Here is a 16,038-nt window from a genome sequence, read left to right on the forward strand (position 1 = left end):
ATCCCGATGTGGCGCAGTCAGTGCTCAACTCCTCCGGCTCAGATACTGCACCAAGGTTTTGGCTCACACTCTTCTCTGAGTCAGCCATATTAGGGTGGTAATAAGGGTGATAGGTGTGAGTTTGTCCCACCGCATGAGATAGAAAACTCATATGTTGACCTGTAAGATTCCAGTGGACTGGATACCTCTCCCTATACTGCGTTGGTTTCACTCACAGGACCAGTAACTGAGGAACGTACATCCTTTGCCACAGTCATCAGGACAACTGCTGAAGTCGTTGACCTCCACCTACCCATGAGGCCCTCCAGTCTGGCCCAACACTGGCCAAATCTTTTGTGCTCTTCAATGAGGCCCTCAATGATCCACCCTTTGGCACTTGGGCTAAACGATGTTCTGGCCTTCTGGTCAATAGCTAAGCCACACAACACCATTGACCAGCTGCAGGTGACCCTGATTTTTCAACCCAGCATCCAACCCCTAAGAGTTTGGTAGTTCTGGTGCCCAGCAGTGACGGGAACTTTCACTCTTTTCCGGCAATTCCTTCAGACAGCGTCCAAACTTATTGAAATGTTTAGTAAGAAAATGTTTTCATTGGCTAGCCTTGCCTTGGGGTCAGTCAACGCCAGCTGCCACTAATGCACTCTGGGACATGGTTGGTGAGAACTTACTGGCAGTTCCAGAAGTTGTACGGGCCCCGTTGGGCAAAACCATTCAGGATGGCCATGATGTGGCTAACTTTGTCATTGGATCAAGCCTAGATCGGACTTATTGTCTGAGGTGGGCTATTGGTAAAGGTGCAGTGCTTCAGCTGAGGTCACAGGCTTCTCCAGGGACGTCAAGGCATCCCTCATGGACATGCCTTTTGACAGATTTCTCTTGTTCAGTGAAAAAACAGAATCAGCCTTGAAGCATTTTAAATAGCCATGCCACAGAGTGCTCTTTGGGTCTTTCCGCACCAGTTCAGCAACCTCCCCAATTGTTTCGCCCTTTTCAGGGATATGCCAGGGGCCTGGCATATCAGCAGCTGTAGGCCCTGCCGCTTGACAACAGGCCTCCCAGGCTTTTGGAGGTTAGGCTGTGGCCCTAAGAGACAACATCCAGACCATCACGGACAGTGTACATCTCATGCGAGGAGGCTGATTAGCAGCAGTTGATCTCCTTTGTTCTCCCTAGCAAAGTTGTTGATGTGACCCTTCCACAAAACGAGTGGAAGAACCCGTTGCATGCCAAACTGTCAGAGTTTTTGTTGTTTCTTTTATCTTTGACCCAACAAGAACTTGTGATGAACACTGTTAAAGTTTACATGTTTGTCCTCTTGGTCTTTTTATATATTCTGGGCCAGCTGTCCTTCTTCAAATCACCGGTTATGATAACATTTCTTAAATGTTTGCAACGTGTTTCTGCCAAAACTCTTTGTAATGCCACAGTAGGACTTTTATTTGGTTCTCACTTTTCTAATATGTACCCGTTTGGAGCCCATGGACAGTTATTCATTACGTCTCTTAACCTTAAAGATGGTCTTTCTGGTTGTGATAACATCAGCGTGTCACGTGAGTGAGCTTCAGGCCCTCTCGATCCCTGCTGCCTTATACCACCTTTTGGTTCCGGGCAAACTGGTGTTAAGAACTTGAGCTACATTCCTGCCAAAGGTCGTGGCTCTTTTTCATGGTAGAAAGGCTGTCACTATTCCTTGTTCTGCTTTTTCCATCAAAAGAGGAACAGGGATTCCTCTGATTCTACCTTAAAAGAGCACCGAGCTTTTACATTGATTGTACCAAGGAGCATCGGGTGGAAGATCAGATCGTTGTGAGGTTCCTTGGAACAAAGAAAGGCAAAGAGATGCAGAAGTGGGCTATGTGATGATGGATAGCCCTCTGTATTAAGATCTGCTCGGCACTGACTAAAAAGTAGCCTCCAGAAGGTTGCAGGGCATATTCCACCAGATCCGAGGCTGCCACTGCATTGGTATGGTGAGTGCCGGTTTTGGATATCTGTCAGGCTGCTCTGTGGGTGTCAGTGCGCATGTTCACAAAGCGCTGTTGCCTCGACAGTCAGATCTGTTGGGATTTTGCCTGTTCGGTTCTGCAGGACTTTTTATTTTGTGCCATTTCACAGTTAGACCACATTGGAAGGTATTCCGTAGCTATCTATTCACAGAGTGAAGAACCGTGCAGTTTAACATATCCATCAGAAGAACAAGAACTTCAGTAACGCTGTTTCTGGTGGATGCTCTATCCCTTCACCTCCCTGTTCTGTGGAATGGTCTCCTTTTCTATCTAAAAAGTTTGTAATTTAGGAATCTGCACACTGGTCCTTCCAGTTTACGGATGGGCACTGCGCCTGAGGGTGCAGGGAAGCTTACGAAAGAAACTGACATCAGCACACGTGGGTGGCCCTCATGTGAGGCTCCATTCGACACTTCATGAATGGAACAAAGTCAACGCTAAGCCGCATGATGCCACCTACCGGTACGCCGCAGCACTGCTTTTTGAGTTTCTGGATCCAGGATGGCACCTGGTGATATTCACAACATGAGGAATAGTTAGATAGAGTATACGCCACTTAGAGCTAAAGGTAAGTAACCTGTTCTTTCAACCTTGCTCGACATTAGAACACTTGGTAGGGACCTCTGCAATCAGAGTGAAGATCTCTGTTTGTTAAAGTATAGTGAAAAGTTTAAATATTTATGAAACATTTTCAAAAATTAGATCAAATATTTTAAGTTAAATTATGTTCATTAATTTTATTTATGTATTTTAAATGTAGAATAATGTAATACAATGTTACAGCTTTAAAACCTTAACTATTTTGAACATATTACAGTAAAATACAATTACTTTACTGAAGTTTAATTTTACAACTCAAATATCTATATTTTTACTGTGTATTTAAAATTATTAAAAGTGATGTATAGAATTAATGAACCGTAATTTCACTATGTTTTGTTAAATACTGTTACATTATTTTTATATTAAGCATGTTATTACAACTTTTAAAATAAATTAATAATTATATGTTATTCTTAGACTATTTTTCAACATTAAAATATATTTATATTTTTAAACAATTTAAATAATTTCATGTATTTTACCATTAGTTTCTATGGGGTTTTAATTTATGTCCCTGCCTCTTTATTTTTATGGTAGTTTCCTGCAGTACCAGTACGTGGCCAAGTGTACCTCTGAGCGGGAGTAGATTCCTGGGTTAGGTGTAGGAGGGCAGTTTGTGAATAGCAATGGGCTTACTCCTTTCCTGGCGAGTAAGTGCCCCGCCTTAAACCCTCCCTAACCCTTCCGTAAACCTTCCCCTTACTCTTCCCTTAACTTCTTCCCTTTTAATAGTCAGTGTCCTTCATTTTCCATTCAGTCCCCTCTGTCCCCCCACATTTACTACTAAAACGCATTCTTAGGTGTGCGGAGATATTCGCAGTCAGGGCAGAGATCTCGGCATGTAAAAGATAGGAGAGGCAGAGACTTGCGCATGTTCATAGCACTTTGTTGTAGTACGCTAGTTGTACTACACACCGCCGTTTGTGAATACGGCTCTCAGTGTATAGGTCGGAAGATGTCACATTATTTCTAAAGGGTGTGCCCTGGTCTGTTCTCACAATTGGCTGAGAGCTCACTGACGTACAGAGTCATCATTGGTGCAACATCAGCAGCAGTGTGGACGGCTTCTAGGAGCACAAGTCACTTTGTAGGTCAGACTTCTTCTAGTGCATAGTAAGCATCACCTTAGTATCACATTTAGATGGGAAATCATTTTAAAAGGAGCATATTCACGCTTGGTGGAACATCGACAGGAGTGTGGACACTCTTTTGGGAGCACAAATCACATTTAGGAGCAAAAACATCATTAGCTGAAAGATAATTGTTGATGCAGCATTAACTGGAGAGTGGAAACATGTTTAGGGGCGCAAAGGCGCCCTCATTGCAGTGCATGGCTGCGTTGCTGCATTGCCCATGGTATGAATATTGTGTTTTCTTTCCAGATTGTTTCTCTTGGAATGATTATAGTCTGTCGATGGACATAGACAGCTAATGACTGAATCCTTTAAATCCAACAGGTGATGACAGCATGAAGAGAATCAAAGTTGGCGATTCTTTAAAATATTCAGAAAAATCTCTTCCATGTAAAGCTTTTTCAGGGAAACACAATACATTTGCACGCCAGCGCTCTGACAACCATGTAAACTCTAAAACCCAGGCATCGTCAAAAAATGATCAGCCTCTTGGAGTTGAGACGACTACCAAATGTGACAGCAATTTCAGCAACCCGGTTCCTTTCAGTTTACATGGACAAAGCCCCAACATAGAAAGGTCTGATGCATATAATAAATTCGAAAATACTCCAAAGAATTCACAGTTTCATAAAGGTCTTTTAAATACACAACCAAGTCAGGGTGGGTACACATGTAATGAGGGCGCAAAAGGTCAGCGCGTGAAGGGAGCTCCTACCAGGCACCTGAAGGCGAGTGTGAGAGCGAGACCATATACATGCAGCGAATGTGAGAAAAGCTTCATTTACAAGAGCCACCTCATCACACACCAGAGGATACACTCAGGGGAAAAGCCATATATGTGCTCGTTCTGTCACAAAAGATTCAACCGAAAGGACTACCTGGATGAGCACACTAGGATCCACACTGGAGAGAGGCCCTACAAGTGCACTAAATGTGAGAAGAGCTTCATTCAGAAACACCATCTCAATGAGCACGTACGAAAGCATACATGAGGACAGAGAATGAGAGCACAAATAACCATTGAAGAAATTGGTCTGAAAGAGCAAAACAAAATGTATAGAAGTGAAGTTGAAATATGAAGAACTCTGGAGCAGTCTATTGTGGATCATGGATTTGCCAATGAGTCATTGTGTTAAGACTCAGTAATCAGTTGATACATCATTCGACAATGTTAACCCCAAACAGCTGGCTATGGACCGGTTGGATTACTTCATGTCTACATAGAACTGTGCTGAATCCAATCTAGAGTGATCCTGGCATTTACACCTTTGTGGTGGAGCCATTCTACGAAGAATTAAGTCAAAGCTACTGTCAGGAGTATAGATCAACGCCGCATTGTCTGCGCGTCAGTGAGACACCCGGTTCACAGTCCAAGTCCAACTGCACAACATGTTCGAGCCTTGATGACGAGCGATGCTTGAGCAACAGAACATTTTACTTTCTGTGGCGAAGTCCATGGAAGTACACGCCTGCCAGAGAATCCTTTACTCCACAATCTACCACCATGAGCAGGAATGGATGTGTCTCCTCTGTATCTGCACAGGTGTGCAACAGTTGTCTTCTGCACAGGCACAAGTTCATTGGTAAAAAACAATTAACCTACTACATCTTTCATTTTTACTGTGCTTTATAGACTGATTGTGTCCATCTGCCAGTGGAAACATCAAGCGGTATAGATTTGCAGAGCTAAATAGGTGTTACTAATGTAGCAGTATGCAATGGGCATGGTACTCATAACTTCAAACCCATGCAGAAAACGTGGGAACGAGTTACTGGAATAAAAGGTTTCTTTCATTTGGGAACAAATGTTACACACTAATCAAATGCAGAACTCTGTGTTGCATCGGTCAAACTATTTTATTGGAGAGGTGGACAGCACTTGCTGAAGATGCAACAAAGCAGGTGATATTTTTTGTCCAAGGTGCAGAGTGTTATTATGGTAGCTGTCAATGTGCTGGTTTCAATGTGATATTTCTCTGTCCAGCACCTGCGATGGTTCTAATGCGATAAAACAATTTTCTGTAAAGTGTTTTGGAGCTACAATTGTGGAAAATAAACTAAGAACAGAATAACAGAAGTCTGTGTGCTTGAGGACCCTGACCCTAGTACTATCTCCTCTAAGTGTTGCCAATGTGTACTTGCGGCGTCTGTCATTCTGGGCTCCTCAGACTGGGATTTCCAGCTTCAGAAAAGGCAAGAGGCAAATCCTTCCCACCTCAGGGCAAGCATTCACTTATGGCTTCTCACCAGGGACATGAAACCCTAGGACCAGATTTATGAAGCCCTTGCTTTGCCATTACATCACGCAAGGTAATGCAAATGAGATTTACTAAGCCACGCAAGGCACCCTTGCGTGGCCCCGCGTGGCTTAGTAAATCTGGAGTAAACCAAGGCAACGCAAGTCGCTGCCTGGCATTACTTTGCGCCAGGAAGGCGTGACGTTGGTGAAGAGTGGGACTTCCACAATATCCACCCATGCTTTTTAACACATTCCTAGATTTACTAAGAGTAGCAAACCTAGGAATGCACCAAAATTGTACGCCTTCCCAACAGAGGTGCAACGAGGAGAAAGATCTGAATTTCTCCTCGTTATATTCTCTTTCTACATGTGCTGCATTCAGTGGCACACGTAGGAAAAAAAGAAAAAGACTGTTTTTGTGCAGGATGTCGCCCCTTCCTGCACAAAAACAATCCTGGCTGTAATGCAGGTGCTGTTGCACCATGACGCAAGGGAGCCTGTGTTGGTGCTAGGCAGCACAGACCGCACCAGTGCATGGAGAATGCAGGAATGCACCGTATATTAGTACATATGGCACATCCCTGCCCACTCCCTTTCACACTGCACAGCAAGCTGTTTATTTGCATTACGTTGTGTGACACGTTTGTAAATCTGCCCCTTGGCCTGATTCACAAAGGTAAACTTTTGACAAAATTGCGAACATTCTGAAAGCTGAGCTAAGAATTCATTCCACCCTTTGGATCTTTGTGTTGTCACTCACAGTTGCTTTCTTTCTACTTGCTACCTCTGTTTGTTTTAGCCTGTCCGGATGTCTTTTGTCTCTCCCAAGAAGCATTGCCTGTTTATGACCTCCCTGATTGGCTTCTTCGTTTCTTTCACGAGTGCTTGCTTTTCGAGAACTCTTTTTTCATTTTCCTGAAGCACTCCATGAGAGTGCATATGTTTTCGAGTTGTCTCCCTTGTCTGCTACTCTCTTCCTCCCTGTTGGTCTCTTGTTTTCTTTTTTGTTAGTCACTCCATAAGAGTGGATAGAGCGCACTTTCGGGCCTTTCCTCCGGATCAATGACTCCAGGACATTTGGACTAAAATCCCTATGTTTCAGCCTATCTTCTGGGTCTCAGTGAGGCTTCTTGGTTTACTGGTTTGCCAGATTGAATGTTTTCTCTGCAATGGGATCTGAAGTTTCAGTGGGCCCAGCACCAGGGAACCTGTCACATTCAATCCAGTTTTGAAGGAGGCGGCAAAAGATCTGCAGTGGTCACGGCTTGACCGCAGTTGGACCATGGGAAGACCTTTCTCCCTGCCGCGCCCAGAGTTGACGTGTTGACGAATGCGTCACTGCGGGGGTAACGAGGTAATCTGGAACTGGTTGGTTGTGAACCACCTGGCCAGATCTGTGTACACCAGGGTGAATGAACCCATCCTGCAACACCTACGGGGTCACGAATGGCACCTACACACACAGGTGGTGCAAAGCATCTTCCAGCAATGGGGAGAATCCTGGTTCAATCTCTTTGCTACCACCAAAAATGGGCAGTTTCAACACTTTTGCACATTGTAATTCCCAAAGTGTCTCTCTCTCAGAGACACATGTCACATAGAGTGGATCATGGGACTCCTGTATGCCTTCCCGCTGCTGCTTCTCCTGCCCCAAGTTCTGAAGAAGATCAGGAACGACGGTGCCCAAGTCATTTTAGTGGCTCAGAATTAGGCCACAAGAGTGTGATATCCAGAACGTTTGTTATTGTTCCCTCCCTCATGTGCTGATTCCGCCTATCACATGCCATATCGCTCATTCTTGCTCCCCCTCAAATCTCGCCCCCCCCTTTGCTGCTTTCCATCGTAGCCCCAAACTCCTCCCTCACCTGCCAGGCTTATCTGGGGTTTCCCTCATTGATTATTGACAACTCTATCTATCTACATGGGCTGGTGAATTTCCCAGGATGAGATTCTCCGGCTCCACCTCGATTACCAGCCGTCTTCATGAGCTGCAGGCTTACTGATGTTGCCGCTCCATCTCTAAAGCCTGGTAACAGGGCTGCACTCCTGTCCTCCTGTGAGATCAGCTCTGAAAGTGCTCGACGTCTGCAAGCAGCAGAGCCCATCTCACCTGACCCTAAAACTGAAGTGGAGACTGCATTTCGATCAGGAAGCTGCATAAAAGAAGCAACGCTATACAAACTGTACCGCGCATCTGCTTGTATGTCTGCCGTGCATGGAACCAAACATGAGCGCTACTTTACAAAGGACTCAAATCACTGTTGAAACTAAAGTTGTGTAACCATCAGTCAGATAACAGGATTTTCTGAATTGAAGATTTTTCTCTTTCATTTGCTTCTAAAGAATACCTTATCCATAGACATCATGGAGGGGTTGCCAAGGGTCGCAGTTGCAGCTCTGGCTTCCCCCTTGTGGCCCCTGGTACTACCAATGTGACTCCCTTGCCTCACTAGTGGCAAAGTCAATGCCAAGAACACAGGGGAGGGTTTAGTTTAGCCCTCATTGCTTTGCATTAGTAGTGGATGTCGGAGGCTGGCCTGGTGTGTGGTGAGCACTTAGGGTGTTATCACCTTATACCAGGTCAGGTGTCCCCTCTTATTGTAGTGTAGGCTGTGTCTAAAAGCCAGGCTCTCTAAAGGTAGCTGTGGATGAGCAACCAAGGCTTATCTAGGTGACATGCAAAGCTTATACAATACCACTGTAGTCACACAGCACTTACACGCATGAAAGGACCACACAGCGTTAACAACAATAAAGGTACTTTACTATAGTAACACAAATACTAAAATACTTTATAGGCAATACTCTACTAGCAGGTGAGTAAACACTATTATATACACTTTTGAAGTCAGGAATTGGCATAAAAAACAGTGAAATAGCAGAATAAATTGGAGACCCTAGGGGGAGGCCAAACCATATACTAAGTAAGTGGAATACGAAAGGCAGTCCCCCACCCAAGGAAGTGGAATCTGTAGAGGGGAGCTGGAGGAACTAGGAACCCTAAAAGGTAAGTACCAGGGTGTGAGAAAGTAGCCTCTTTCTAGCCTTGTTACCCCCACTTTTGGCCTGTTTGTGAGTGTATGTCAGGGTGTTTTCACTGTCTCACTGGGATCCTGCTAGCCAGGGCCCAGTGCTCATAGTGAAAACCCTATGTTTTCAGTATGTTTGTTATGTGTCACTGGGACCCTGCTAGTCAGGACCCCAGTGCTCATAAGTTTGTGGCCTATATGTATGTGTTCCCTGTGTGGTGCCTAACTGTCTCACTGAGGCTCTGCTAACCAGAACCTCAGTGGTTATGCTCTCTCATTTCTTTCAAATTGTCACTAACAGGCTAGTGACCAATTTTACCAATTTACATTGGCTTACTGGAACACCCTTATAATTCCCTAGTATATGGTACTGAGGTACCCAGGGTATTGGGGTTCCAGGAGATCCCTATGGGCTGCAGCATTTCCTTTGCCACCCATAGGGAGCTCTGACAATTCTTACACAGGCCTGCCACTGCAGCCTGAGTGAAATAACGTCCACGTTATTTCACAGCCATTTTACACTGCACTTAAGTAACTTATAAGTCACCTATATGTCTAACCTTTACCTGGTAAAGGTTAGGTGCAAAGTTACTTAGTGTGTGGGCACCCTGGCACTAGCCAAGGTGCCCCCACATTGTTCAGGGCCAATTCCCCGGACTTTGTGAGTGCGGGGACACCATTACACGCGTGCACTACATATAGGTCAATACCTATATGTAGCTTCACAATGGTAACTCCGAATATGGCCATGTAATATGTCTATGATCATGGAATTGCCCCCTCTATACCATCCTGGCATAGTTGGCACAATCCCATGATCCCAGTGGTCTGTAGCACAGACCCTGGTACTGCCAAACTGCCTTTCCCGGGGTTTCACTGCAGCTGCTGCTGCTGCCAACCCCTCAGACAGGCATCTGCCCTCCTGGGGTCCAGCCAGGCCTGGCCCAGGATGGCAGAACAAAGGACTTCCTCTGAGAGAGGGTGTTACACCCTCTCCCTTTGGAAAATGGTGTGAAGGCAGGGGAGGAGTAGCCTCCCCCAGCCTCTGGAAATGCTTGCATGGGCACATTTGGTGCCCATTTCTGCATAAGCCAGTCTACACCGGTTCAGGGACCCCTTAGCCCTGCTCTGGCGCGAAACTGGACAAAGGAAAGGGGAGTGACCACTCCCCTGGGAGGTGCCCAGAGCTCCTCCAGTGTGCTCCAGGCCTCTGCCATCTTGGAAACAGAGGTGCTGCTGGCACACTGGACTGCTCTGAGTGGCCAGTGCCACCAGGTGACGTCAGAGACTCCTCCTGATAGGCTCCTTCAGGTGTTGCTAGCCTATCCTCTCTCCTAGGTAGCCAAACCCTCTTTTCTGGCTATTTAGGGTCTCTGTCTCTTGGGATTCCTTAGATAACGAATGCAAGAGCTCATCCGAGTTCCTCTGCATCTCTCTCTTCACCTTCTGCCAAGGAATCGACTGCTGACCGCGCTGGAAGCCTGCAAACCTGCAAAATAGTAGCAAAGACGACTACTGCAACTCTGTAACGCTGATCCTGCCGCCTTCTCAACTGTTTTCCTGGTGGTGCATGCTGTGGGGGTAGTCTGCCTCCTCTCTGCACTAGAAGCTCAGAAGAAATCTCCCGTGGGTCGCCGGAATCTTCCCCCTGCAACCGCAGGCACCAAAAAGCTGCATTACCGGTCCCTTGGGTCTCCTCTCAGCACGACGAGCGAGGTCCCTCGAATCCAGCAACTCTGTCCAAGTAACTCCCACAGTCCAGTGACTCTTCAGTCCAAGTTTGGTGGAGGTAAGTCCTTGCCTCACCTCGCTAGACTGCATTGCTGGGAACCGCGACTTTTGCAGCTACTCCGGCCCCTGTGCACTTCCGGCGGAAATCCTTTGTGCACAGCCAAGCCTGGGTCCACAGCACTCTAACCTGCATTGCACGACTTTCTAAGTTGGCCTCCGGCGACGTGGGACTCCTTTGTGTAACTTCGGGTGAGCACTGTTTCACGCATCCTTGTAGTGCCTGTTTCTGGCACTTCTCCGGGTGCTACCTGCTGCTAAGAGGGCTCCTTGTCTTGCTCGACGTCCCCTCTACCTTCTGGTCCAATTTGCGACCTCCTGGTCCCTCCTGGGCCACAGCAGCATCCAAAAACGCTAACCTCACGATTTGCAGCTAGCAAGGCTTGTTGCTGTTCTTTCGGCGGGAAAACACTTCTGCACGACTGTCCACAGCGAGAGGGATCCGTCCACCAAAGGGGAAGTCTCTAGCCCTTTTCGTTCCTGCAGAAACCTCAGCTTCTTCTGTCCAGTAGAAGCTTCTTTGCACCCACAGCTGACATTTCCTGGGCATCTGCCCATCTCCGACTTGCTTGTGACTTTTGGACTTGGTTCCCTTGTTCCACAGGTACCCAAGATTGGAAATCTATCGTTGTTGCATTGTTGGTTTGTGTCTTTCTTGCATTATTCCTCTATCACAACTTCTATGTCCTTGGGGGAACTTTAGTGCACTTTGCACTCACTTTTCAGGGTCTTGGGGAGGGTTATTTTTCTAACTCTCACTATTTTCTAATAGTCCCAGCGACCCTCTACAAGGTCACATAGGTTTGGGGTCCATTCGTGGTTCGCATTCCACTTTTGGAGTATATGGTTTGTGTTGCCCCTATCCCTATGTGTCCCCATTGCATCCTATTGTAACTATACACTGTTTGCACTGTTTTCTAAGACTATACTGCATATTTTTGGTATTGTGTACATATATCTTGTGTATATTTCCTATCCTCTCACTGAGGGTATACTCTAAGATACTTTGGCATATTGTCATAAAAATAAAGTACCTTTATTTTTAGTATAACTGTGTATTGTGTTTTCTTATGATATTGTGCATATGACACTAAGTGGTACAGTAGGAGCTTCACTCGTCTCCTAGTTAAGCCTAAGCTGCTCTGCTAAGCTACCATTATCTATCAGCCTATGCTGCTAGACACCCTATACACTAATAAGGGATAACTGGGCCTGGTGCAAGGTGCAAGTACCCCTTGGTACTCACTACAAGCCAGTCCAGCCTCCTACACTGGGTGCCCCACAGCGACCAGGAGAGAAGCGGTAACTGCCTGGTTTCTCCCCAAACCCACAGGTAAACTTTGTAAAAGGACTGACCCAAGCAAGACTGGAAGAAACAGAAGATGGATCCTGACAGAAGAGGACCTTCAAATGAGGGGGACCAAGTCCAGTTCAGGTTGGAGTGTCCGGTTGGGGCAGGAGCCACTACCCACCTGTCTGGAGATGCAGGACCAGGTCGACGGTGAAGACAAAGAGTCAGTGGTGCAGCACTGGAGCCGGAGAGGAGTCCCAGAAGTGATGCAGCTGATGTCCCATAACGGAAGAAGAGTAGCAGTCAGTCAGTGGTGTGTAAAAACCATCAACAAGCGTTGGAAAAGGCAAGAGTCACAGATGAAGATTTGCAGAACTGCTGAGGACCAGGAAGGTCAGGGGGGACACAACCCAAAAAGGGGAGTCTCAGGTGACCCTCAGCAGTGAGGAGAGTCAGAAGACGAGGAGGCATCTCGCACGCAGCAGGCACAGGAGTTGCAGCGAGGCCCACTCAGCACACCTGGAGAGGAGTCCCGTGTTGCTGGAGCAGCAGGCAGGAGACTGTGCTTTGCAGGGAAGAGTGCTGGAGGCCGGGCTACACAGAGCCTGAAGATCGCTTGGAAAAAGAGCCAACAAGCCTTGGTACCTGCAGGAGTCATGGTGCACAAGGGTACTGTCCTGCGAGGAGAGGCCAGGGCTCACTGTCTCCCAAATTGGACAGCTTGCAGAGGGGACGGAGGTGACCACTCCAGACCACCAACTGTGTTGCAGGATCTACGTAGTTTTGCTGGAGATAAGATCCATGTAGCCGGATGTTGGTGCAGTTGGCGCTTGCAGATGCAGGGGAGTGAATCCTTCACTCCAATGGATATTTCTTGCTGCTTCTTTTGCAGGCTGAAGACTCTTCAGCCTGAGAGGATGCACAGCCAGGGAAATGTTGCAGTTGCTGGAAGAACCGGAGAAACAATGTTGCAAAGCAAAGTCGTCACTAGAGTTGCAGATTGTTGGTTCCTGAAGGTCCAGTTGCTGTCCCGGTGCATACTTGCACCGTGCCTTCTGGGATAGGAGGGCCTGCCATAGGGGTGACTTACAGTTATCTGGTACAGTGTCCTATAGTGAAAGTGTGAATGCACCTTTTCACGCAGGCTGCAATTGTAGGCCTGCAGACAGTTTGCATGGGCTCCCAATGGGTGCATAATGCATGCTGCAGCCCATGGGGAACCGTTGGTGCCCCAATGCCCTGGGTACCTAGCTACTATATACTAAGGACTTGCATGGGGGCACCAGTATGCCAATTGTGTGGTGTACTAAGTCAGGAACAACCAAATTTACAGGGAGAGAGCACAGTCACTGGGGTCCTTGTTAGTAGGATTGCAGTGAACACAGTCAAAACACACTGACAGCAGGCAAAAAGTGGGGGAAACCATGCCAAAAGAGGGTAGTTTCCTACAGTGAATAATATTTTGTTATTCACTATTAGTGGAATAAAAAATGGAACACTCTTAGCTGGCACGGGGCCTATGGTGGAAGCTGTGGTAAAGAAAACTGTTTTTAAATGTATGTTGTATGTGTGCTTGCGAGTGAGAGCATGTATGTGAGAGAGCGTGTGTATGTGTGATCATGTGCCTCTATGTGCAAGCATATGTGTGTGTGAGAGAGAAAGAATGCACCATATCTACTGAGACATGGTGCATTGTTTCTATCCCTATCCGCTGGCTCACTGTTAGAAGCCACGTGCCAACGCCCTCTGTGGAATTGATTCTGTGTGTGGAAGTATCATGTCACCCCCAGTGAAGACACATGGACACCTCGTTCACATGACATAATGCAAGGGAGTACACAATGTACTGGAACTCTACAAAAATACCACTGACATCCAGTCAATCAGCCAAACACCCGTTCAGATAATGAAACAACCCAATGCTGATGGTACATCCTAGAAGCCGAGGATCCCACACAATAACACAAACACCGATGAGTCACAGACAGCACAAGAAGAACAACTGCCATGCAAAGTGATAATCATGGTGCAAGCAACATCAAAATGTTCTCACTCATTTTCTCTTTCAGCTGACCAGGGGTATGGGATCCAGCCATGGATCATGACCCCATTTGCAAACCCAAGCACAGCATCAGAGCATGCCTATAATGAGGAACATCGGAGGACACACACCATAGTCGAGAGGACTTTTGGCATCCTGAAGTCAAGATTCAGGTGCCTCGATATCACTGGAGGCAGCCACCTATACTCACGAGAAATGGTCTGCAAGATCATTTTGACCCGTGCCATCCTGCACAACATTTGTGTACGGAGGAACATTCCCCTCTCTGAACCAGACCCACAAATGGCTGAAGAGGAGGAAGAGGAGGATGCTGTCCATCAACATGAGGGGGACCATCCAAACACTGCAGCAGGATTGCGTCGGAGACAACACATTGTCCAAAACTTCTTTTAACTACAGTATAGTCACCATCACCACTATCCTACCATTTTTCATTAAACACCTATTATAATCACTATATCATGGTCTGGGTAATAATTTTTGCATCACATTATCCCTAAGATTCATAATCAGAGTGTAGCCTCATGGAGCACTGCAGAAATACATATTAGGATCCTGAAAAATCCACATCACATTTGATGAGTATGAATGTACAGCCAGCTTCACAAACACCGTAAATGACATTTCACATTTGAAGGGCAATAGCGGAGGACCACAGCTATTTCACACATACATGTTGGCAACATGGTTCATCGCAGCATATGGCACACAACAAAGACAACATCATTCAATATGGAACAGAAATGCCCCATACATGAGGCAGTGAATGTGCTCTTGCATTGGTAACAGAAATGTATGACCAGATCCTTGAATCAAATCAAATCAAATCAAAAACATTTATAAAGTGCGCTACTCACCCGTGAGGGTCTCAAGGCGCTAGGGGGAGGGGGTTACTGCTGCTCGAAGAGCCAGGTTTTGAGTTGCCTCCGAGATGCGAGGTGGTCCTGGGTGGTCCTGAGGTTGGTGGGGAGGGAATTCCATGTCTTGGCCGCCAGGTAGGAGAAGGATTTCCCACCTGCCGTGGTGCGGCGGGTGCGGGGGACGGCGGCGAGTGCAAGGTTGGCGGAGCGAAGTTGACGGGTGGGCGTGTAGAAACTGAGGCGACGGTTGAGGTATTCGGGTCCCTTGTTGTGGAGGGCTTTGTGTGCGTGGGTGAGGAGCCGGAAGGTGATCCTTTTGTTGATGGGAAGCCAGTGCAGGTGTCTCAGGTGGGCGGAGATGTGGCTGTTGCGGGGAATGTCGAGGACGAGGCGGACGGAGGCGTTTTGTATTCGCTGCAGACATTTCTGGAGTTTAGCAGTGGTTCCTACGTATAGGGTGTTACCGTAGTCCAGGCGGCTCGTGACGAGGGCGTGGGTCACAGTCTTTCTGGTGTTGGCGGGGATCCAACGGAAGATCTTTTGGAGCATGCGGAGGGTGAGGAAGCAGGAGGATGATACAGCGTTGACTTGTTTGGTCATGGTGAGAAGTGGGTCCAGGATGAATCCGAGGTTGCGTGCGTGGTCTGAGGGGGTTGGTGAGGTGCCAAGGGCCGTGGGCCACCAGGAGTCATCCCAGGCGGACGGGGTGTTTCCGAGGATGAGGACTTCCGTTTTGTCTGAGTTCAGTTTCAGACGGCTGAGTTTCATCCATTCTGTGACGTCTTTCATTCCATCTTGCAGGTTGGTCTTGTCGCTGGTGGGGTCCTTGGTGAGGGAAAGTATCAGCTGAGTGTCGTCGGCGTAGGAGGTGATCTTGATGTTGTGTTTGCGTACGATGTCGGCGAGGAGGCTCATGTAGACATTGAAGAGAGTCGGGCTGAGCGAGGAGCCTTGTGGGACACCGCAGATGATCTCGGTGGGGTCTGAGCGGAACGGTGGGAGGTCGACTCTTTGGGAGCGGTTGGAG

The 16,038-nt window shown here is 47.2% G+C and overlaps 1 protein-coding gene across 1 annotated transcript in view; it reads left to right on the forward strand.

The window, feature by feature from the left end:
• LOC138285943 (zinc finger protein Xfin-like) overlaps positions 1–16,038 on the forward strand; it is a 664,541-nt gene that overhangs the window by 461,911 nt on the left and 186,592 nt on the right. The window contains exon 17 of the mRNA XM_069226463.1: positions 4,067–4,731. Within this exon, the coding sequence (XP_069082564.1) occupies positions 4,067–4,731 (665 nt within the window). The remainder of the gene's footprint in view (positions 1–4,066; positions 4,732–16,038) is intronic.

Source organism: Pleurodeles waltl, chromosome 3_1, assembly GCF_031143425.1.
Source record: "Pleurodeles waltl isolate 20211129_DDA chromosome 3_1, aPleWal1.hap1.20221129, whole genome shotgun sequence".
In the NCBI taxonomy this organism is placed as follows: Eukaryota; Metazoa; Chordata; class Amphibia; order Caudata; family Salamandridae; genus Pleurodeles; species Pleurodeles waltl.